This window comes from Rhinatrema bivittatum, chromosome 6 (genome assembly GCF_901001135.1).
Source record: "Rhinatrema bivittatum chromosome 6, aRhiBiv1.1, whole genome shotgun sequence".
Lineage (NCBI taxonomy): Eukaryota > Metazoa > Chordata > Amphibia > Gymnophiona > Rhinatrematidae > Rhinatrema > Rhinatrema bivittatum.
Window position 1 is genome coordinate 277,905,599 of NC_042620.1, and position 23,926 is coordinate 277,929,524.

General features: G+C 42.1%; 1 protein-coding gene across 4 annotated transcripts in view; it reads right to left on the bottom strand.

Moving 5' to 3' along the window:
* Positions 1-23,926, bottom strand: part of EDA (ectodysplasin A) — a 407,563-nt gene that overhangs the window by 36,631 nt on the left and 347,006 nt on the right. For all 4 annotated transcript variants that reach the window (XM_029607277.1, XM_029607276.1, XM_029607275.1 and 1 more), the window contains exon 4: positions 225-404. In XM_029607277.1, coding sequence (XP_029463137.1) covers positions 225-404 — 180 coding nt within the window. The remainder of the gene's footprint in view (positions 1-224; positions 405-23,926) is intronic.

Consider the following 23,926-nt stretch of genomic DNA (forward strand, 5'->3'; position numbering starts at 1 on the left):
TCTGCTTCTCCTATACAGCTCAGCTTCCATTTGCTTCCTACCCTGTGATCAACAAGATTACTTTTTAATCAAAATTTCTCCCTCATGTTTATGAAAGTGTCTTTTCTCATGCAATAACAAAGACAACCAATTTAACTGGTTTGCCACTTTACTACACTTTATTCTGAGGTTGAAGGCAAAGTGTCGCCCCTAAAGCAGCCAGTTCACCTTAGAATTAAACGTACCTGAAGGGCCCTGAGCCCCGGGTGGGCCTGGAGGTCCAGGGGGACCAGAAGGGCCTGGTGGTCCCATCACTGTTGTCCCTGGAATCCCCGGAATCCCTGGAATTCCTGGAGGGCCCTGTGGTCCTGGGGGTCCTGGTGGCCCTTGGGGGCCTGTTGGCCCAGGAGGTCCAGGCTTTTTGCCTGAAAAACACAGAAAATCACATTTATTGGTACTCATTCGTAGGACAGTTGGGGATATTACAATCAGACTGTGGAGATTGATGCTGGTATTTTATACAATGCGTGGCAGGAGCTTTGCACTTTATAAAATACTTTCAGAGCAGAAATAAGCGTATGTGCCAATATGCGCGTATATTTCCAGTGAAAAACATTTTCTCTACCTGTTTTATAAATATATGCATGCATATCTTATGCACAAAATAACTGCGACATTGTGCAAATAAACACAAGGAGGCAGCTTTTTTTTTTTTCTTTTTTCTATATAAGTGTATACCGTTTGGAAAACACTTACTTGCTCGAGTACGCAGAATCCCCAGTTAACCAATATCTCCAGCAGTTCACCCAGCCCTTCTCCAGCTCCCTCCTAACCCCCCAGCAATTCACCCAATAACCGCAGAGAAGTCAGATTTCACTCGTGCGAGTGTAGAGGCATGCGAAGAAGCTCGGTAATCTATATAAGCCTCTCTCGCATAAAATAGCCACTGCTGCGTACTTTGAGCCCCTCTCTGGAATGCCTCAGACCGCTTTTTTCCCCTGGTAAAACACAGGCACGAAACTGAAAATACGTGCATCCTCTTGAGGGTATGCATGTGCATGCTACTTACACTTTTTTTTTTTTTTACAAAATCCATTCTTCAGTGAAGATAATTAATGCAGTATTCATCACCATTCTAGCTAGATCCTTCAAAAAAAAAAAAAAAGCAGCTTGTCTGCCCTGTGCTTGCAATGCCATCTCTCTTTGGTTTTACATTGATATATACATTTTCTCGCACTTTCTTTGAATATTAAAAAAAAAACCAGTATGCTCTTAGCAAGATCACATTCAAGGGAAGTGGCACAGTTTATGGTGTCTTTCGCCACTGGGTCACCAGCTCAGGATCGGTGGTAATTATCACACGAAAGGTACTTAGCAGTCTGGTGTAAAATGAGCTGGTTGTCTCAGTGGAGATGTGCTCAGAAAAAACGTATTTTAAAAATTCACCACTAAAATTTAGCAGGAACTGGCTTCAGTGTTGCCAGTCTCAGCAGTGGAAACTGAAGTGGTTAGAGCATTCCTGAGAAACATACAAGGGAGTATTTTACACAACAGCTAGGGGTCTCGGCTGACAAGAAAACTAAACGAATCTACTTTTAGCACTGCAAAAGTCTCCAACATTTAAAAGCATTGCTTAATGGCTGAATATAGGGACTGAAGCACTTGATATTAAGTTTCCTCACTCTGGGCTCAACTTGATGTGCAGCCTTGCTTTATAAGGGTTTACACACAGAATTTTATTTAGGAAAAGTAGTTTTCTAATTCTATGCAGCGACATTAAATACACTCTCATTCATGAAACCATCAGATGCGCTGCTGGCTTCAGGCATGAGGGACCTGCACATCCACTCTTACTGGCACCCTTTGGTACAGTCTCACTGCAGCTCAGGATTACCCAGGGATGGAAACCAACAATGAGGGGCTCCTGTCACAGTACAGAATGCGGGAAGCTGGCACCGCTAAGGATTATTTATTCATTCGGTCACATTTCTTAATCGCTTCTACTAGTCACCTGAACCAATGTACAAACAATAAAAAAGCAAATATAAACACAATAAAAACAAAACATCCACCAGAAAACAATCATAACAACCTTCATACCATGTCTCAGTCTTCATACTTAATAAAACCATTCCCATCTAATTCTATAAACCTTATCCCCCCCTCCTCTTAAATCTGAAGAAAGAGGAACCACCACAGAAACTAGCAGGGATGACTTCAGATTTCAGTATGGTTAGCCAAAGAAGTGTTAAAGACTGTAAAAAGCTGGCAAGACTTCTAAACATTCTGGGGTACTAGTAAGATGGTGAGAGGACAAGTCATCCAGCTATAGGTAGCTGGATCCGGATTTTCAGGGGGACAAGTTTCCCACTGAATATGCCAACTAACTTTAGTTAGTTAAACCTAACCAGACATCTTTTGAATACTGACAGTTAAGTTTAAAGGTATCTGGCCCCATGTCGCTGGATAAGTTTAGCCTTAATCTGTTACTCTGAAAAGAATGAAGCAGGTTAAGTAGCAATGGCCTTAGCAGCCCGAATCCATGGCCCCCACTCAATGGTGAAAAGAAGGTACCTGCCCGGCCACAGTTCCCTCCAAACCGTGTGCGAACGCACATAGGTTGTGAACCCCACGCACATAGCAAAGCATAGCACGCACAAGAAATCCCGAAATTTCCATTACACCGGCTCCCTAGTGCACATATTTGAACCTGGCTTATAAAAGGCTGCGCAAAAAGAAAACGTTTAACACATGGCTATTTTATAACATAAGTGCATATACGCACGCATGTCATAAAATAACCTGGCCTCACGCACGTGTGCTGAATTTTAAGGGGGCGTGCGCATGTGCACGCAAATCCCGCTCCTACTGCATAAGCGGGGAAATTTTAAAAAGGGACACACCCCGACGCCATCGTCAGCTTTCCCAGTTCATCCAGTTAAGCGACAGGACTTCCAAACCCCCCCCCCCCCTTAGGTTATTAGCCTTCCTTCCCCACTGTTATCCTTGACCCTCATTTGCCTAGACTTTTTTTTGTTTTATATCTCTTACACATCCCTCCATAGGAGAAGTGAAGTTACGAGGTACGAGACCCATGGCTCGCGTCTGTCCCGCCCCTTTTACAGAAGTTCCGAGACAGTGGTTTTTTTACATGAGTATCCGGCCTTTAAAACCCGCTCGGCGTGCCGCTGGTCAGGCACATTTGCGCATCCCCCTAATTGATCAGGCTTTTCAAATTCACCTTACAGTCTTTTAAAATTTGATAGAACATGGCTGCCAGCCCTCTGGTAGGGGGGGAAGGAGGAAGAGTGAGTTTTGTACCACCTTCTGCCCGCCCCCTTCCCTGTTCCGATTTTTCTTAAAAACGCAGGCTATCCTCTCCCCTCCCAGTATGTTAAAATCATACAGTTTTCAGCCCGGATCATGGCAGAATCCTGAGGTGACCCAGGTCTAGGATGCTTCTAGCGCAGCTCCCCCTAAGCAATGCAAGAGGCAGCAAGGCCTGGGTCAAGCAGATCGCCATATCACAATCTGGGCTGAAGATCGTACAATTTTAACCAGCGGCGGGGGTGGGGGGGGGGGGGGAAGGGGCTGCTTTTTAAGAAAAACTGGAACCACGAAAGGGGGGGGGGGGCAGGAGAAGATGGCAATGACAACTCTGACATTTATTTTTTACACCTGGAGGGGTTGTGGGGGGGGGGGGGGGCGGGTGCATGCCAGGGTAGCAGGCTCCTCCTTTTTACCGTTGGGAGGCCATGGATTTGGGCCACCGAGGCCACGCAGCAGCTTTTAAAATTTTTTTTATCAAGTCATGGTTACTTAAGCAGCTATATTCTTTTAAATGTGTACAATCTTCAGCTGTGGCAGTCAAAAAAAACAAACAATGTTGGGAATTATTAGAAAGGGAATGGTGAATAAAACGGAAAATGTCATAATGCCTCTGTATCACTCCATGGTGAGACCGCACCTTGAATACTGTGTACAGTTCTGGTCGCCGCATCTCAAAAAAGATATAATTGCGATGGAGAAGGTACAGAGAAGGGCAACCAAAATGATAAGGGGAATGGAAAAGCTCCCCTATGAGGAAAGTCTAAAGAGGTTAGGACTTTTCAGCTTGGAGAAGAGACGCCTGAGGGGGGATATGATAGAGGTGTTTAAAATCATGAGAGGTCTAGAACGGGTAGATGTGAATCGGTTATTTACTCTTTCGGATAATAGAAAGACTAGGGGGCACTCCATGAAGTTAGCATGGGGCACATTTAAAACTAATCGGAGAAAGTTCTTTTTCACTCAGCGCACAATTAAACTCTGGAATTTGTTGCCAGAGGATGTGGTTAGTGCAGTTAATATAGCTGTGTTTAAAAAAGGATTGGATAAGTTTTTGGAGAAGTCCATTACCTGCTATTAATTAATTTGACTTAGATAATAACCACTGCTATTACTAGCAACGGTAACATGGAATAGACTTAGTTTTTGGGTACTTGCCAGGTTCTTATGGCCTGGATTGGCCACTGTTGGAAACAGGATGCTGGGCTTGATGGACCCTTGGTCTGACCCAGTATGGCGTGTTCTTATGTTCTCAGATAACTGTAGACCTGCTCTCAGGAATGTCTAGAGATAGTCAAATAAATGATTTGGCTAACTCCAAATCCTGGAATTAACTGATGTTATTTGGCTAACTTGGCTCCCCCACCCCAGAATACCCCAAAATGCCCCTTTTTATTCAGCTAAATCTCAGCCAGAAAATAACTTAACTTACTAACTTAGCTAGATAAGTAAGCGGGATACTCAAAACTCACTATTTAGTCAGGTATCTTATCCAGCTAAAAGGCTTTGAAACTTGACCCCTCTATTTATAAACATTTTACATTCCACCTTTTCCTAAAATACTCACAAGGTGAATTACAATTGGAACAATACAGTTGTATCGCAATGTGCAAGCAGCACAGGAGCAGTGACCATGGAGGGGACACACAGGTATGAGTAGACATACGAGGTAGATTATAAGTGGCTGGCTGGGAAATCACTGGTCTGCTTGATAGATTAGCAAGGAAGGGTAGGCACAGGTACAGGGTGCAAATACATAAGCATATAGCAGGCACCAAGTGTGGATGGATGGCGGACGCTGGTAGTCTGCCATAGAATTCAAGAGAAGGCCTGGTCGAACAGGCACAGCTTGACTTACTTCCTGAAGATAAGGTAACTTGAGCTGAGGCAAAGATGTAGCGCTAACCTCACAGTGGCTGAATGCATGAAGTCTTGTGCATGTTAATTTGGCAGATTTCAGATGTGTGCGCGCGTGTGTGTAAATAGTTATTTTATTTACTTACAAAATGTACAGTCACCTTGGTGAGGACCCATCAATGCAAAGCAGATAGCAAAATAAAATGCATCCATGACCACAACAATATGCTTTAAACCTGATACTTTCATGGAGTATCCCTCTTGTCCTTCAATTATTTGAAAGGGTAAATAATGGTTTCCTATTGACCTCTTTCACCCCTCTCATGATTTTATAAACTCGTAAATCAGCTGAACATCTCTAACCTGTTTAGTCTTTCCTCATAGGAGAGCTATTCCATCCCCTTTACCATTTTGGTTACCCTCTTCTGCATCCTTTCTAGTTCAGCTATGATTTTGGTGCGATGAGATGACTAGAACTGCACACAAGACAACAATGATGGCAGAACCCCCCCCCCCCCCCCCCCATATGACCCATGTAGTCTGCCCAGCCGTCTAATTTATCTAGCCTTACAATTCTCATCATTGCCTTGTATTTATCCCATGCTTTCTTGAATTCAGATCCTGTGCCACCACCTCCACTGGGAGGCCTTTCCATGCATCCACCATTCTCTCTGTAAAGAAATATTTCCTAAGATTACTCCTGAGTCTACACCCTTTCAACCTCATCTCACAACCCCTCATTCTAGAGCAGTGATGGCAAACACCAGTCCAGTGCATGCAAACCTCTCTCATGCATATTCATTGTGGATATCCTGAAAAACCTGGCCTGTTTGTGGCACTAGAGGATTGGAGTTCGCCATTGCTGTTCTAGAGCCTGCTTTCTACTGAAAGAGGCTCACCTCCTGTGCATGGAAACCTTTGAGATATTTGAATATCACTATCATATCTCCCCTATCTTGCCTTTTCCTCTATGGTACACAAGTTTTAGTTCTTTAAGTCTATCCTCATATTCTTTATAATGAAGCATGAGCAGCGGAATACCTTATTGATTTGGGGGGGCGGCTTCTATAAACTTGCAATACTTAATTGACTAAAACCACCTCTAAACCAACCAGAATTCAGAACAATACTGCAATCACTAATTTTCTCATGCTCTGACTACTGCAACTCACTACTCCTAGGACTCCCCAAAACAACCACACGTCCTCTCCAAATTCTTCAGAACGCCACAGCCAGAATTCTCACCAGATACAAAAGATCAGAACACATCACCCCGTTATTAAAAGATCTGCACTGGTTACCCATTGAAAAATGCAATGAACACAACATGCTCACAATAATCCACAAAACCATACATATCAATGAACCCAACTGCCTAAATACATTATTCCAAAAGCATCAGCCCCAACGAAACACAAGATCAGCAAACAAAGCCCTACTAGCAATTCCCCCAATCTCCTCAGCAAACCTCATGACAGTCAGAGAAAGAGCAACATCAATAGCCAGACCATACTTATGGAACTCACTTCCAGAAAACATAAGGCTTCAAAACAACACTAAACTCTTCAACAACAAGCCTACAAAGATGGTATTGGATAAGCTGATTGTATTAATAAGCATTTATCAACCTTTTGCATTTGTTTTTGCTTATTTCATAGTTATGCTATTTAGCCATGCTCCCATGAGTTATTGTTTTTTGATATTTATATATTTTTAGTCTACAATATTTTAGATTATTTCAACTGCTATTACTGTATTACTTCTTTTATATATTATAGCTGTTATTCTTTTACTATATCATTATTGTACTTTCCTTGTTAAATGTTTGTAAACCGTTGTGAAGGTTCCCACTGATATGACGGTATAGAAAACCAAATAAACCATATCAAGTTTTCAGAGGATAATTCAGATATCAGAGAAAAGATCAACGTAATAAAGAGGTAAAGCGGGGAAGCATGAGAAGGAAGGTGAAGAAAAATGGGGGAGGGGAAAAAGAGGAAGGGGAGGGTGGAAGAGAAGAGAAGGGGAAGGAGATGGAACAAGCAGGAGAGCAAAGAAAAGCATGACAAAATAAGGAAAGAGCACGACATAGGACACAAGCAAAACAGAAACAGGTTTGTTTCCTGTGTCGTCGTGCTCTTGCCTTATTTTTTGTCATGCTTTTCTTTGCTCTCCTCCTTGTTCCACCTCCTTCCCCTTCCCTTCTCTTCCCCCTCCCCCTTTCCTTTTTCCCCCCTTCCCCTCCCCCATTTTTCTTCATCTTCCTTCTCATGCTTCCCCATTTTACCTCTGTATGACGTTGATCCTGTCTCTGATATATAAATTATCCTCTGAAAACTTGATATAGCATTAAACATTCTTATGTTTGCTATTACATTTTCAAGCATGATAGGGAAAAATACAAATTTAAGTTTGGTTTCCGTGAGGAAAGTTTGTGAGGTAAACTCACAGAGCTCCAAGATCTGCGAGGCTATTGCTGTGCGGAAAAAGAGAGACTGAAGGGGAACCCCCTGCTGGATGCAGGGTTGGTATCATGCTGGGCATGCTCAGTGGTGCCAGTCAAAGTTTTAGAAAAACTTTGACAAAAGTGTTCCGTGATTGGGCTCCATCCTGATGATGTCACCCACATGTGAGGTAAAAAACATCAAACTTCTAAACCCAGCTGACCTACTCAACTCATCCACTCCCATATTAAATCACTCACCACATGTTCGAGATCTAGGTATCATGCTAGACAATCAGCTCAATTTTAAAAAATTCATAAGCACAACCACCAAAGACTGTTTTTATAAGTTACAAGTCTTAAAAAAATTGAAGCCTCTTCTTTATTTCAACGATTTTCGGATGGTCCTACAAGCCATTATTCTATCAAAAGTCGACTATTGCAATTCGCTTCTCTTTGGCCTTCCATATTCATCCATCAAACCCCTCCAAATGCTACAGAACTCTGCAGCCAGAATCCTTACCAATACGAATAAAAGAGATCACATCACCCCCATTCTCAAGCTCCTCCACTGGCTGCCTATAAAGCAAAGGATCCTATATAAAGTACTCACCGTAATTCATAAATCCATTCACAATATCTCTCCTCTTCAATTATGTAACCAACTACGCCCTCACTCCTCCTCTAGACCCATCAGAGGAGCATATAAAGGCACACTCTATGTACCTTCAACAAAATCCTCGCATCATAAACGTGCCATATCTACAGCAGGCCCCATTCAATGGAATGCGCTCCCACCAGACATTCGGCTTGAGTTCTGCCACTCTTCATTCAAAAAAAAACTTAAAACCTGGCTCTTTAGCCAAGCTTTTCCAGGACCATGATCATCATTTTTTCCCCTCCAACCAGCAAGAACATATCTTCTTCACAAACCCCCATTTTCCATACCACTACCTACTTCGGTATCTAATCTCTTGCTGCAGGACACTTGAGACTTTCTCACTTATACGTTATAATTTTTATGCTCAATAAGACCTGTCAACTTAATTGTTTAAGTCTTTTTTTTTTTTTTTTCTCCTTTATCTTTTGGTCATCAATGTTACAACGTTATTGTTAAATTTTGAACTTATGTACACTGTTCCAAGTTTCATAACCTTGTTCTATGTAATGCCTTTTGGCAATTTTCATGTTCTGTTTCAATGTAAACCGATGTGATCTTTATTTCATATAGGAACACCGGTATATAAAAATCTAAAAATAAATAAATAAAATGTGAGGACTACCATCCTGCTTGCCTTGTGAGAATACCCGATATTCAGCCAAACAACTCAACCCCTCCCTGGAATGCCCATGATACTCCCCTTTTTTATATGGCTAAAATTTTAGCCAGGTAAGTCACACCCTGGCTAGATTTTAGTTGGATAAGGGCCGAATATAGCAGGGCAAGTTATTTAGACAGATAACTATTATGGTTTTTCAATATGGACCTCAGTTATTATGAGTTTCTCTCTACAGCAAATTCTCTTTTTGCCTGCATTATCAATACTTTACATCTAACTTGCCAGTGCTTATGTCATGGATACTGGGACCTGGGTACACCACCCCAGGAGCAGTGCAGGACTCTAACGCAGGATACTGGGCTAAACAAGGGCAGGTCCTTCCGCCTAGCCAGCCCCTCCCCGGCAGGTTGCGCCCTTGGGTTCTGGGGGCCAGTAGGGTCTTTGCTGCGGTGCTGGCAGTACATCGTGGTGAATCTGGACAGGCTGGAGCAAGACTGGAGAGACTGGAACAAAGCTGGAGAGGCTCGATCAAGGCTGGACAGCTGGAACAAGACACTGAGCTGCACTGGGACTGAACACCAACATGGACAAAGCAAGGTACTGAATAGGGACTGGAATTAGACACAGGCCGGAGCAAGGCAAAGTACAGTTAAGACAAGGAGTGAATACCAGGAACAGGAATGGTTTGGCAAGGCAAGACCAGACAGACAGGTCAGGACAGACTAGGCAAGACAACACAGAACAAAGAACAGCCCGAAGGCCACTAGGCAAAAGTCCAGAGGCCACTAAGGAAGAAGGCCTGGAGGCCACAAGGTAAGGTAAGGCCTAGAAAAGTCACAAGACAAGAACAAGAGAGAAGGCAGCCCTTAGGCTACAAGGCAAGATACAAGACTAGAGTGGGCAGGTCAGAGAGCCAAAGGTGACTCCATGAAGAGACAAAGTGATTCTGGCAAGGCAAGGCAAAAGCGGGCCGAGCTTGGGTGTGGTGCGAGTAGCTTGGCAAGCCTGGATATGAAGCCCACAGAGGACTCCTGATGGAGCGAATGTTGTAGAACAGGCTGAGTCAGGTGGTCAGTGAGGGAAACAGAGCCGGATCAGGACACAGCGAGGCAGCACAGCAGGAGAAACTATGACAGCTTATACTTTTTCCTATTTTCTTCAGATGGATCCTTTTACCATTTTTTGAAAGAAGTTCTTTTGGTTAAAATGTCCTCTTTCAACTCAACTTTTAACTACCCAGCAGTCATTTGGCCGTCCTATCTTTTTAACATTGGAATACATCTGGTCTGGGATTCCAAAATGGTATTTTTAAACAATGTCCATTCTTGATGTAAACTCTCACCTGTTGTAGCTACACCTTTCAGTTTTGTTTTGTTTCCTCTCCTAATTTTATCAACAATTCCCTTTTGAGAGTTAAATGCTATAGCAGTAGATTTACTTAATGTCCTCCCTCCAGTCATTAAATCAAATTTGATTGTCCCATGATCACTGTTGCTGAGTGGCCTATTATCATTACCTCTCACACCAAATCCTATGTTCCACTAAGAATTAGGTCTAAAATAGCTCCCCCTCTCATTGGTTTCCGGACCAGCTGCTCCATGAAGCAGTCATTTCTTGTGTCTAGAAACCTTACCTCCACAGCATGTCCTGATGCAACATTTACCCAGTCAATATTGGGGGGTAATAGAAATCTCCCATTTTTACTGTGCTGCCAATTTATTACCATCCATAATTTTTGTTAGAATTTCATTATCCGTCTATTCATTTTGGCCAGGTGGACAGTAGAATACCCCTACAGCTATCCTCTTCCCCATCACTCACTGAATTTCCACCCATAAAGATTCTACTGTGCATTTAGTTTCCAGCAGATTCTTTATCCTGTTGGACTTTATGCTATCCCTAACATAAAGCACCACCACCCACTAAGTTGATCCACCTTACTATTGAGATAAAATGTGAACCCTACTGTCCTACTGGTTAACCTCCTATCATTAAGACTCAGAGATGCCAATTTTGCGAACTCTACCTCTTCATAAACATAAATAAAAAAATTAAAAAAAAAAAAGTGGTAAATATATATTCTCTCTCTCCCATCTTATTTTGTACACTTCTGGCATTAGCATACAAACATTTCAAGGTACGTTTTTATTTGTTTATACAGCTTGCCTAATAAACAGGGATAGTTTGGAATCTTAACTCGATCTGTTCTTTTCTTATAGGCACATAGGCCACTTTTGCTTTTATGGAACCTCTCTATCAGAAGATAGAGATCTATTTCTTTAGTATCTTTTGAAGTTATCTCCTTCTGAGCCATGCGCTGCTGAGCAACTGCTTTCCCCCTTGTTCTAGTTTAAAAGCTGTTTTCTCTCATTTTTAAAAAGTTAGCGCCAGCAGCCTGGTTCCACTCTGGTTAAGGTGGCACCCATCCTTTCTAAATAAGCTCCACCTTCTCAAAAATGTTGCCCAGGTGCTAACAAAACTAAAGCCCTCATTCTCGCATTGAGATTCTGGAGCTCTGCCTGCCTCTATGGACGTGAATGTGAACAAGGAGGGTTCAGAAAATGCTACCATGTAGGTTCTGTATTTCAAATTTTGACCTAAGAACCTAAAATTTGGCTTCCAGAACTTTCCTCCCACACTTTTCTACATTGCTGGGGCCCACATGTACCACAACAGTCGGCTCCTCCCCAGCACGGTCTAAAATCCTATCTAGGTGACGTGTGAGGTCGCACCAGGCAGGCAAGTTATCAAGCGATCCTCATGTCTATCAGCCACCCAGCTATCTACATTCCTAATGATTGAATCACCAACTATGATGATCAACCTAACTCTCCCCTCCTGGGCACAAGCCTTTGAAGATCCATCCTCGATATGAGAGGATAATGAATCACCTGGAGAGCAGGTCATTGCTACAATAACACCTTCTGCTACACCAAGTTGATGCTTTCCAACCAGGTGACTTTGCTTATCCAAGGCAGCACTGGGGCTACCAGATTATAGTTGGGACTTGGTTACTATGTTTCTGAAAGTCTCCTCTATATACCTCTGTTTGCCTTAGCTCCTCCAGGACTACCACTCTATCCTCCAGAGATTGAACTCGTCCTTTGAGAGCCAGGCACTCTTTGCACTGGACATATAACCTCTTACCAGCTAGCAGATAATCATACATGTGGCACTCAGTGCAAGTTATCCCTCAATCTAGTTTCAAAATTGCTTGCTCCCCCTTCATGATTAGCGCCACTAGCTGGGTTCCATTTTGGTTCAGATGAAGCCCATCCTGTCGGAATAAATTTCACAGGAAGTTTCCCATTCCCTAATGAATCTAAAGCCCTCCTCCCTGCACCATCATCTTTATCTACGCATTGAGACTCCGGAGCCCAGGCTGCCTCTGCAGTTCTGCATGTGGAACAGAGTATTTCAAAAAATGCTACTCTGGAAGTTCTGGATTTTAATTTTCAACCTAGAAGCTTAAATTTACCTTCCAGCACCTTATGTCATTAGTACCCACATGAATCACAACAGCTGGCTCCTCCCCACACTTTCTAAGATTCTGTCTAGGCAGCGTTATGAGGTCCATCACCTTTGCACCAGGCTAACAAGTTACAAAGCATCCTGATGCCCACCAGTCACCCACCTATCTTTACTCCTAATGTTCAAATTGTTGTGGGAACGCGGATAGCGGACCCATCTCTGGTCATTTCGTGTACCCTTGGGCCACGACAAAGCTGCAGAGGAGCTCCGGCAAGCGCCGAGGCAGGTGAAGAGTGTCCAAGTGTAGGGCTGGTGTTGCTGGAACCTTGACCACAACTGAACCTGTATGCAGCAGAGAGACCCAAACAATGCAATGTTGGTCTCGAGAGTGGTCCTCCGACTACTCGATAGCCCTTTCGAACCCGCCGCTCCGGAGCAGCGACTGCGACAGGACGGACAGTGGTTGAAGGACGAAGACATCAAACAAAGATGAAGACTGATGATGTGAGGGCATCACAAAGAAGACTAAGACTGGGGTTGATTGAAGAAGCTGAATCAGTACTGCCACATCTCACGCCCTACACAGCTAAAGCAGGCTGGTGGCAGACCACATAGATAGGTGCACCCTACTCAGCCAGTTAGGGATGGTCGTGGACCATGCTGGTGGTTTGGGACTCGGATAGGCTGGAGAAGGTGGTCTGAGGCGGGACTCGGATAGGCTGGAGAAGGTGGTCTGAGACAGGACTCGGATAGGCTGGAGAAGGTGGTCTGAGACGGGACTCAGATAGTTAAAAGGACGACTCCGGAAGGCTGAAGACTCAGAATTGGTTGAAAATAGGAGGACTCCGAAAGAGTTACAGTGTGCACAATACTGTGCAGGTACTGCCACACCACGCGCCCTACACAGACAAGCCTGACTGGTCATGAACCACGCTGATGGTTCCCAATACAGACTATTAGAAGATTCTGAATGAAGACTCCAGCGAGACCTGCTCCGAGGGGCGTCCTCCACAGCCAAACAAGGCCAGGTGTGGACCACACAGATGGGACAAACTTTTAAAGCAGAGTTCATTCGTGATAACAGAGGCAGGCGCAATAGACTCCGAAGATCTGGCAGGATATAGGAGAAGGAAAGAAGCTCGGAGACGGGACTCGGTGCATGGAGTATTAAAAGCTGGGAGCTTCAGGAGATTGCGCTGCCGAGGTCATGAAGATCAAGGTACATGAAGACTGGATCGGAGGAGACCTCTGGAGAAAAAGATTAAGTTATGTAAAGACATCTAGCGATGAAGATCAGGATGTGAATTCATCAGGAGATGAAGGCTGGAACACCAGGGACATCTGGAACACAGAAGCTTGACGAGACAAGAGACCAAGGAACGAAGAACATCTAGACGAAGACACGGGATCCCACATGGAACGAAAGCTTTGAGAAGCTGGAAGACGAGAGTCCTAAGGAGGACTGGCTCCTTGGGAAGGCAAGGAAGAAATGAAGACTGAAGCTTTTTATACTGCTAAATAGGCAGCTCCCAAGATGATGTCAGAAGAGCACCACTCCCACGCTGTCCCTTTAAGAAGGGAGAAGAAGCTTGGCTTTGCCCCTTAGAACGGGCAAGACCTTGGACAGCGGCCCTGCTGCGAGGAAGACGCTGAAGCAGGAACTAGGCCTCAGCACAGGCCCACAGTAGGAGGCGGCCTCCAGGCCGCTGAAGCAGAGACTGCAGGCGGCTCCATGCCGCAGGACAGCCCAGGGATGATGGCCCTCTCCCCATGGAGGGCACCAGGCACATTGGCCCCTGTGCTGCATAGGAATGCCGGCGGCAGCCTTCTGACTGCATGGAGGGAAGTAGCGCAGCTCCAGCCACGTAGGAAGCATGTCTGAGGCTTCCGTGCTGCTTTAGATGTAAAACGCAACTCCAGCCACGTGTGAGACGCTTCAGCAGCCTCTGGGCCGCGGGGATGCAGGAACGCGGCTCCAACCGTGAAGGAAGTGCGTCAGCGGCCTCCGGGCTGCTTGAGGAGAACAGCGTGGCTCCAGCCGCGCAAGGAAAGATGGGAGAGAGGTGAGGCTGCCCAAGGGGGCAGAATCTTAACACAAATTACCAAAGACGGTCCTATCCCTATCTTCCCGGACACAAACTCTGAAAATGCATAATAAGTGTGAGAGGATAACATCACCTAGGGAGCAAGTTCCAGCTCCAGGTTCACTTCCTGCCCCTGGTAGGTGATTCTCTCTCTTTCCTAGTGACCTTGCTCCTCCAAAGTAGCACAGAGGCTGCTTGAATGGGGGTGGGACCTCTTTTCTATGTCTCTACAGATGCTCTCTATATACCTTTCTATCTGCCTCATATCCTCCAGGTCAGTCACTCTAGCTTCCTGAAACCATACTTATTCTCTGAGCGCTAGGAGCTCTTTGCACTGGGTACACATATACAATCTCTCCCCAACAGGAAGATATTTGTGGCACTCTGTGTAAAAGACTGTATGGCTTCCATCTTGCTGCTGGACTTCTGTCTGCATTTTTCTATTTTTCTAACTCCTAAAGGGATTGAAAATTTCTAAACTATTAACCCAAGATGTTTATTATTTCCACAATTTCTATTCCACTGACCCACCAATCTCAATAGATTACAGTCAACATATTCAGTAAAGCAAAACAAAACCTTATGCAATACTTACCTAGAACTCGGCAACACAAGATTTCTAATAACTCTTAAGAGAGGAAAAGGAAATGGGCAGTGTGACAAAAAAGCACGCCGCCTTTCACACAAAAAAAAACAACCATATGCTTTCATGTTTTACCTACTTGGCAAAAACCCAGATGCCATAAATTTAACACAGGACTGTGAAATACAAATAGTTTAAGTAAGGCATGCAGCCACACCACCACTGCCAATTAAAAAGAGTGCAGACCTACCGCTATTGTACCTAGAATGCTGATGAGGTTCAGCAAGACTGCTCATTTAATTTGCATTAAATTAGCACAGATATGGCTACTCACAGGGCTTGTGGAAACATTGGTTTATGGATGCAGAATTGTTGCAACCCCATGGACCAGTCCTCCTTCAATCTGCAGATCTATTCTATGCCACAGACAAAAATGAGAGTACGGAAGGAGGCTCCAGCAGATCAGACGATAACTTCTTGTCAGTGCACACAAGGATTTACTTACATACAGGGCAATTATCAAAGGCATTTACCCAGGTCACTGGCTGTCTGAAAACTGCCCTCATGCAATCTGACTAGACGTTATTTGTACACTTTTACAAAGTAATTAACATGGAAATGAAACTTCACTTGTCTACATTTTTTGGATGAGGTCTGGGTGAACTGGGGGGTTTGGTTCAGGGTGAACTGGTGATTTTAAGTACATGCACAAGTACTTTCGAAACTGTATACCACACATACTTAATATTTATTTAAAAATGTTTATATTCTGCTTATATTGAAAATTCGTGGTAGGTGGATTACAACTTAAAACATATCACAATAGTTATAAAATACATACAATAAAACATTCAAACTTAAAACATTTCCCTTGCCATCATTAGTAGAAAACAGGATCTACTTTACAGGTTAAAAGCTTGAATAAACTAGTGGTTTTCAGCTGCTTTCTATAAACGTTGGCATGTAAATTATCATGCAAAGAACTCCATAATATTGGCCCTATTACAAAAAAAAAAAGATCATAAACATGTCTCCTGTAATCACACTGCCCTAAATTGTTGGAATAACCAAAAGATTTTTGTCTTTTGATCATAATGTATGGCTAGGAACATATAAATACAACAAATTTGATAAATAAGGAGGCTCATCCATTTTCAAAACCTTAAAAATAAACACCAGGATTTTAAATTCAATGTAATACCCTCACAGAAAGCCAGGGTGATTCATGCACACAAGGGAAAATATGCTCCCTTCGCTGTCCTCCTGATAAAGCGAGCTGCTGAGTTTTGAAGAACTTGTACTTCTCTCACAGAAGCTACTGGCAATCCAACAAGCAAAGAATTACAATAGTCAATACAAAGGCCTGGATCACTTTACAAAAATCATTCTTATCCAGGACATATTTAAGATGTCTCAGGCTGAGTATAAAACAACCAAACTTCAATATTTGTTGAATAAGAACATAAGATTTGCCATACTGGGTCAGATTAAAGGTCCATCAAGCCCAACAACCTGTCTCTAACAGTGGTCAATCCAGGTCACAAGTATCTGGCAACATCCCAAGGATAAACTGCATGGAATCTATTCCTTGGGATGTTGACCTCATCTTGAATATTATGTGCTACATCTCAAAAAAGATGTAGCAGAATTAGAAAAGGTTCAGAGAAGAGCAACCAAAATGATAAAGAATATGGGATGATTCCCCTATGAGAAAAGGCTAAAGAGGTTAGAACTCCAGCTTGGAGAAGAGATGGCTGAGGGGGAGGATTTGAGGGAGGTCAATGAAATGAGTGGAGTGGCACGAGTAAAAGTTAATTGGTTGTTTACTCTTTCAAAGAGCGCAAAGATTTAGGGGACACAAAATTTTTACTAGGTGATACATTTAAAACTAAGAGAAGATATTTTTTTACTCAATGCATAGTTAAGCTCTGGAACTTGTTGCCAGAGGATGTAGTATAGCTGTGTTTAAAAAAAGATTGACAAGTTTCTGAAGGAAAAGTCCATAAACACTTTTATCCACATTTATTCACGCCCTCAAAAAAATGTAGTAGATTGGTGAGGCAAGACTCCTCTTGGCTAAATCCATGTTGGATTTAACCCATTAAACTATGCCTATCTATATGCTGAGCAATTTGTTTTTTGATAGTTTCTACCATTTTGCCTGGCACAGATGTCAGACTCACTGGATCACCCCTTGAGCCCTTTTTAAAAGTTGGAGTTACATTGATAACCCTCCAGTTTTCAGGAACCATAGACGATTTTAATGATAGTTTAGAAAAATTACCAACAGGTCCAAAATTTCATTTTTTTAGTTCTCTCTCTCTCACTCTGGGATGTATACCATCTGGTCCAGGTGATTTGTTATTCTTTAGTTTGTCCATTTGTCCTTGCATATCTGCCAGGTTCACTGAGATTTGTTTCAATTGTGCAGAATTTTTGAATATCATTCCTGGCATGGTATCTCTTACATCTTCCTCAGTGAAGACCAAAGCAAAAAATTCATGTCATCTCTCTGCTATGGCGTTGTCATCCCTAAGTGCTCTTTTTACCCCTTGATCATCTAATGGACCAACTGACTCTCTCACAGGCTTTTTGCTTTGAATGTACTTGAAAAAGTTTTTAATATGAGATTTTGCTTCCACAGCAAACTTCTTTCAAATTCTCTTTGCCTTCCTTATCAAGGCTTTGCATCTTATTTGCCAGTGCTTATGCTGTTTCCTGTTTTCTTCATTTAGATCCCTTTTCCGTCCCTTAAATGATGTTCTTTTAACTATTACAGCCTCTCACACCTCACATTTTAATCATGCCAGTGGTCGTTTAGATTTCCTTCTACCTTTTCTAATGTGTGGAATAAGTCTGGTCTGGGCTTCCAGGATGGTATTCTTAAACGTCTGTGCCTGATTTTAATTTTTATAGGTGAATTTTAAAAGCCCTATGCATGCCAAAGCCGGGAGATACATGCACAAGTTGGGCCGGCGTGCACCAAGCAGATTTTACAAGATGCCCATGTATGCACATATCTCCCACTATGTGCACAAGTCAAACGTTTAGAAAAAGGTGTGGGCGTGGGCTGGGTGGGACACGGGCATATCGGGGAAGGCCAAGAGATGTGTGAGAAAATCATGCACAGGCACGCCCTGGGGTCCCCTGCCACATAACTTTACTACTGCTATGGATGTAAAAAAAGTAAAAACATCTAGGCTGGTCAGCGGGGTTTTCAAGGGTTGGGGCTAACAAGAGGAAAAGGGAGGCTAATAAATTAGGGGGGTTTGGAAGTCCACCTAAATCTGGGTGAACTGTGAACAAACTGGGAAAACTAGCTATGGTGCTGGCATGCAGTCCTTACAAAATTCCCCCACTTACGCACTAGATGCTGCATTTGCACGAATATATGTGCAGATGTTATAAAATGGCTCTCATATCAAATCCTGTGTTCCACTAAGGACCAGGTCTAAAATAGTTTCCCGTCTTGCTGGTTCTTGTACCGGCTGCTCCATGAATCATTCATTTATTTCATCTAGGACCTTTACCTCTCTAGCATGTCCTGATGTGACATTCACCCAATCAGTTCTGGGGTAATTGAAATCACCCATTATTACTGTGCTGCTGATTTTGTTAGCTTCTCTGATTTCGTTTAGCATTTCATTATCTGTTAGATCATTCTGGCCAGCTGGATGGTAATATACCCCTACTGCTATTTTATTCCCCTTTTCACCTGGAATTTCTATCCATAAAGAATCAACATTGCATTTTGATTCCTGCAGAGCTTTTATCCTGTTTGACTCTATGCCCTCTGACATATACGCCACCCCTCCACCAATCTGATCTATTCTATCATTTTGATATAATTTGTAACCTGGTATCACCGTGTCCCATTGGTTATCCTCCTTCCACCAGATCTCTGAGATACCAATTATATCTACCTCTTCATCCAGTGCTATGCATGCTAACTCTCCCATCTTATTTTTTTTTTTTTTTTTTAGACTTCTAGCATTTGTATACAGACATTTGAAGGTACATTTCTTGTTTGTATTAAACTGCTTATCCACTGACAGGGGTAATTTGAAATCTTTCTGCTCTGTCTGCTCTTTACTTAAAGGCATCTGGTTCACTTTAGCATTTATTGTAACCTCTCTACTAGGTTGTCCTAATTTCCTTATTTTCTTGGTATCCTTCAAAAATATATCATTCCGAACCATGTGCTTTTGAGCGATTTTGGCACAGCTTTTAAACTAGATGATAGGGGAAAGCTATCTCCGTTTTAAAGTTTAGTCCTATCAACCTGGTTCCACTCTGGTTAAGTTAGACCCCATCCTTTTGGAAAAGGCTCCCCCCTTTCCCCAAAATGATGCCCAGTTCCTAACAAAACTAAAACCCTCTTCTCTGCACCATCATCTCATCCACGCATTGAGACTCCGTAGCTCTGCCTGCCTCTGGGGTCCTGCACATGGAATGGGGAGCATTTGAAAATGTAATCCTGGAAGTTCTTAAAGCTAAGAATTGAATCAAATATGAATCCCAGATTCCATACTCTATCCTTAAACTGGATGGTGGTACCTAATATAGCTCGGCTACTCAAATTATGCCTAGCCAACTAATCAGATTCGTGTGTAAAGTAGATTGTTTCAGGCATACCTATAGTTAATATTAAATGATTCTGCTTCATCCAGTTATTGATCAATTAGACACTCTCAGATGATGGTAAGGGTGGCATTTAGATTACATTTATGGTAAAAAAACAAAAAAACCCATTATCCGCATACATTCTAAATTGAATGACTTGTCTATCCAACATTAAACAGAGGGGCCTTAAATAAAACAATGCTGCTGCCAGACAGACCCTTGGGGCACCCTGCACAATACTTCCAACCAGTCTGACTGACCACCATAAAAATATAAATTGTTGATTTATGGCATGTAAATATAAGAGCTAAACCAATCAAAGACAGCTCCTCCAATTCCAATTGTCTTTAATCTGTCTAATAATAAGTTCTGAGAGACCATATCGAATGCTGAGGATATGTCCAAAAATAAGGCAACAACACTTTTTTCTCCCCTATTAAATTCTTGAAGCAAGAAATTGGTAACAGAAAGAAGAAGAGTCTCTGTACTGTGCTTCTGACGAAATCCGCATTGAAAATGGTGCAAAATCTTATTTTCACTCAAAAAAATCTGAAAACTGGGAATACTATTTTTTCAAGAAGTTTTCCCAAAGTAGTTAAATTAGAAATTGGGTGAAAACTTGAGGGAAAAATCTAGAGGTAAATTGCTTTTCTTATAAACTGGTTGAATGGTAGCTCTTTTTAAAACCGATGGAGCTTTTCCTTCCCTTAGAGACAAATTAACTAAGCGTGATAGTCTCCAAAAACTCCTCCTTTAAAATATATATTGTGGAAAAGGGACAGGGATCACTGAAGCTAACTGAATTCTTCACTTGACCCATTACTTTTTTAGTCTCGGATAAATGAATCCCATTTAATGACATTATTCATAGCTAGAGCGGAACAATTTGTAGGACATCCAACAGAAGACTGCTGAAAATCAGAGCTCCACTTTGTCTCAACTGACCTGCAAACTCATCAGGAGTAAATGTAAACTTATCCTCTTCCCTTTTTGTTCTCTCATTAATATACTTTACAGTATTAAAAAATTAATAAGGATGGTTGAGAGAGGACTGGGTTATATGCATTTATAATGATGGGGATATATATATATATATTATAACACCCCCAATTTATAAATGAGGCTATATGTACCCATAATAACCCCATTTATACATGGCAGTTATTATGGGTACTTTTTTTTTTTTTTTTTTACCATTGCTTAGTAAGTGTCAGTTATCCATACTGTAGTCTTCTTCACATTTAGCACATTTTTTTTTACACATCTAAAATATAGACATGGATGTTTATAAAATGGGTAGTGAAAATATGCATTTTCTTGCATTGAAAATATTTAAATGTACTGAAACTCATGCATGTAATTTCAGACCTAAAATATGCAGTATTTTATAAACTGTGCCACTCCCGCTGCACAATTTATAATATCCTAGCATTAATCTCTGCATGTCCACTTATGCGCATAAATGCCATACCATGGACAGATTTGAAAATTAGGCTCCCTGTTTCTTGATCCCATGGGGATTTCCATTTTTTTTTGTAGTACAGTCTTGAGTCAAAGAAGGGCTGCCAGGTATGTAAACCCTTTGTTTTGTGTGCTTCTTTTGCATCCAAATGGACTTCCTCCACTTTGCATAAACATTTACATTACGTGTCCTATTTAAACGTTTTTGAACATTTCTATAATAATTACGCACAATTCCATTAAATAACAAGCAGTTCTTTACTTGTATTATGTTAAAATATATATTTTTTAAGTTAACAATCATTGGAAGGAGAATAATAAACTAAATTACTACAGCAGCATTTAACTTTAAAAACGAGACCATTATAAAAATGAGGAAATTACTTAACAAGAAAGTAAAAGGAGCAGCTGCAAAGGATACAAGGCTGCATGAAGCATGAAAACTTTATAAACACCATCTTGAAAACACAGATAAAATATATTCAACAAACTAAAATGGGCTGAGAGAAAGATCAAATGATTCTCAGAATGGCTAATTGTGCTGAGAAACAGGCTATTACAACTGAAAAAGGTGTCCTTTGAAAAATAGAAAGCAAGTCCTAATGGTAAAATAGGAAAGAATATGAGCAAAGTTAGGCCCAGCATGATCGGCTGTGCAGACCATGTTATTTGTACGGGGCAGACACCTGGAGGGGGAGGGAAGGCGGAGGCAGCAGGAGAGGCCATGAGACCTGCTGGCAGAGTCCGAGCAGCTGAAGAGGAGGAGAGGCTGCGTGGCTGCTAACGGCCGAAAAAAAGAGAGGAAAGGACTTGTGGCCGCCGGTGGAGCCCAATCTGCTGGTGGCCAAAAGAGAGAAGAGGCCATGGCAATGCCAGAGCCCAATCTGCTGGCAGTGGACAGAAGCTGCTGTGCTGTTGGCGGCTGTAAAAAACAGAGGAAGCCTACGGCACCGCCAGTGGAGTCCAACCCTCTGGCGGCTGAAGAACAGGAGAGCCTGCCTGCGTGTGTGTGTGACTGGGAGCCTGCCTAGGATATTTATATGTATGTGTGCGTGCGTGTGTGACTGGGAGCCTGCCTGGGAAATATGTGAGAACGAGGGCCTGCCTGGGATATATGTGTGTGTGTGTGTGTGTGTATATGTAATTATGTGTATGTGACTGGGAGCCTGCTGAGGTTGAGTGTGTATAAAAGCCTTCCCCTCCTCACTCCCATTAATCCATGACAATCTTAGGCATCTGGAAATAAAAAGTTCCCAGGTAAAGACAGAGAAATTTTTTTATCCTTATTTGATTTAATTATTGCTTAGTGTTTGATGTGTCTGCTCTTTTGAAATATTTTATTGGTGTTTGGGAAATTCTGGATATTTTATTCATTAACTGGTTTGAAATTTTTTTATGAATATGGTTTACTATTATGATTGATGTTTTATATTTCTTGATTTTATTGTTTAATGTTTTAAGAATGGTACTGTTTCTTTTTTTCCATTGTTGCTCTGAATGTAGAGGCTGGTTTATTGTGGGTTCCAGTTCAGTTCTTCTCTGCACATTTCTATATTTTCTGGTCTCTTTATTCAGTACTGGTCAGGGTCTGTGTGGATTCTGCATGTGTGATTGAGGTGAGGTATTTTGCTGGTATGTAGTTTCTGTGTAAGGATCTATAGCGGTCTGATTTGTTTTCTTTTCCTAGTAGGTGGTGTATTGGTGTTCTACAGCCTGATGTAATATGTTCAGTTTTATCTTTTCATAGATGATTGTTACTGTTTGAGTGTTGGCAGTTAGGGTTATTTTGGTATGGGAGGTTTACTATATTGTAATGGTAATTCCATTTATTCATGACTTTGAGGGCCAAGTCCATACCCAGCACACATTACAAAGGTCTAATTCCGTATAAGTTCTAAGTGTCTATTTTGCACTTTACTGGTTGCCACCACAGTAGTGGATGAAAAAATAGCATGTACATAAGTTATTTTTTGCCTTAGAAGAATGTACTTTTGAATGTTCTTTTTCATGTAAAACCTGTTATAAATGCATAATTTGTGTGTGTGTGTGTGCATGGGGACAGGGAGGGGTGCACGAACATGTGTTAAAGGCTGTAGGGTTTGCCTACGGTACTGAATACCCCTCCACTGACCATGGGTTCCAGAGGACGGCGGGTGTTATTAAAAATATAGATTGCTGGAGGGAGCTGTTTTTTTTTTTTTTTTTTTTTAAAACAGGCCTGGGACAGAGACTGAATGAATTGGGGTGGAGGGAGGGGCAGCACAGTAATTGTTTGAAAGGACAGCAAAAAAGCTAGCACTGGCCCTGAGCAAAATACATGCAAAACATTAAGTCAGCTCCAGAGACAATTTGAGGGGAAACTAGCCAAAATAACTTTTCAATTATATCAAAAGCAAAAATCCTTCAGGGGAGTCAGTGGGCCTGTTAGATGACTACGTGGTAAAAGGGGCACTCGGGGAGGATAAGGCCATAGCAGAAAAACCAACTAAATTCTTTGCTTCAGTTTTCACTGAAGAGGATGCTGAGGAGACACCCACACTGTAAACCATTCTTTGAAGGTGATAATTCAGAGGAGCTAAAGAAAATCAGTGTGACTATAAAAGAAATACTAGAAGAAAACAAGCTAAACAGTAGCAAATCACTGGAAAAAGCATTAACCCCAGAGTTCTGACAACATTAAAATATGAAACTGCGGACTTGCTGTTAACTTGTAACCTATTGTATTCATTCCCGTTCCCCTCAGAAATACAATTACAAAATACCCTATGTAGGGCTTTTATATATCAATCCCCTTTATTATATATAAAAAAAAAATTTC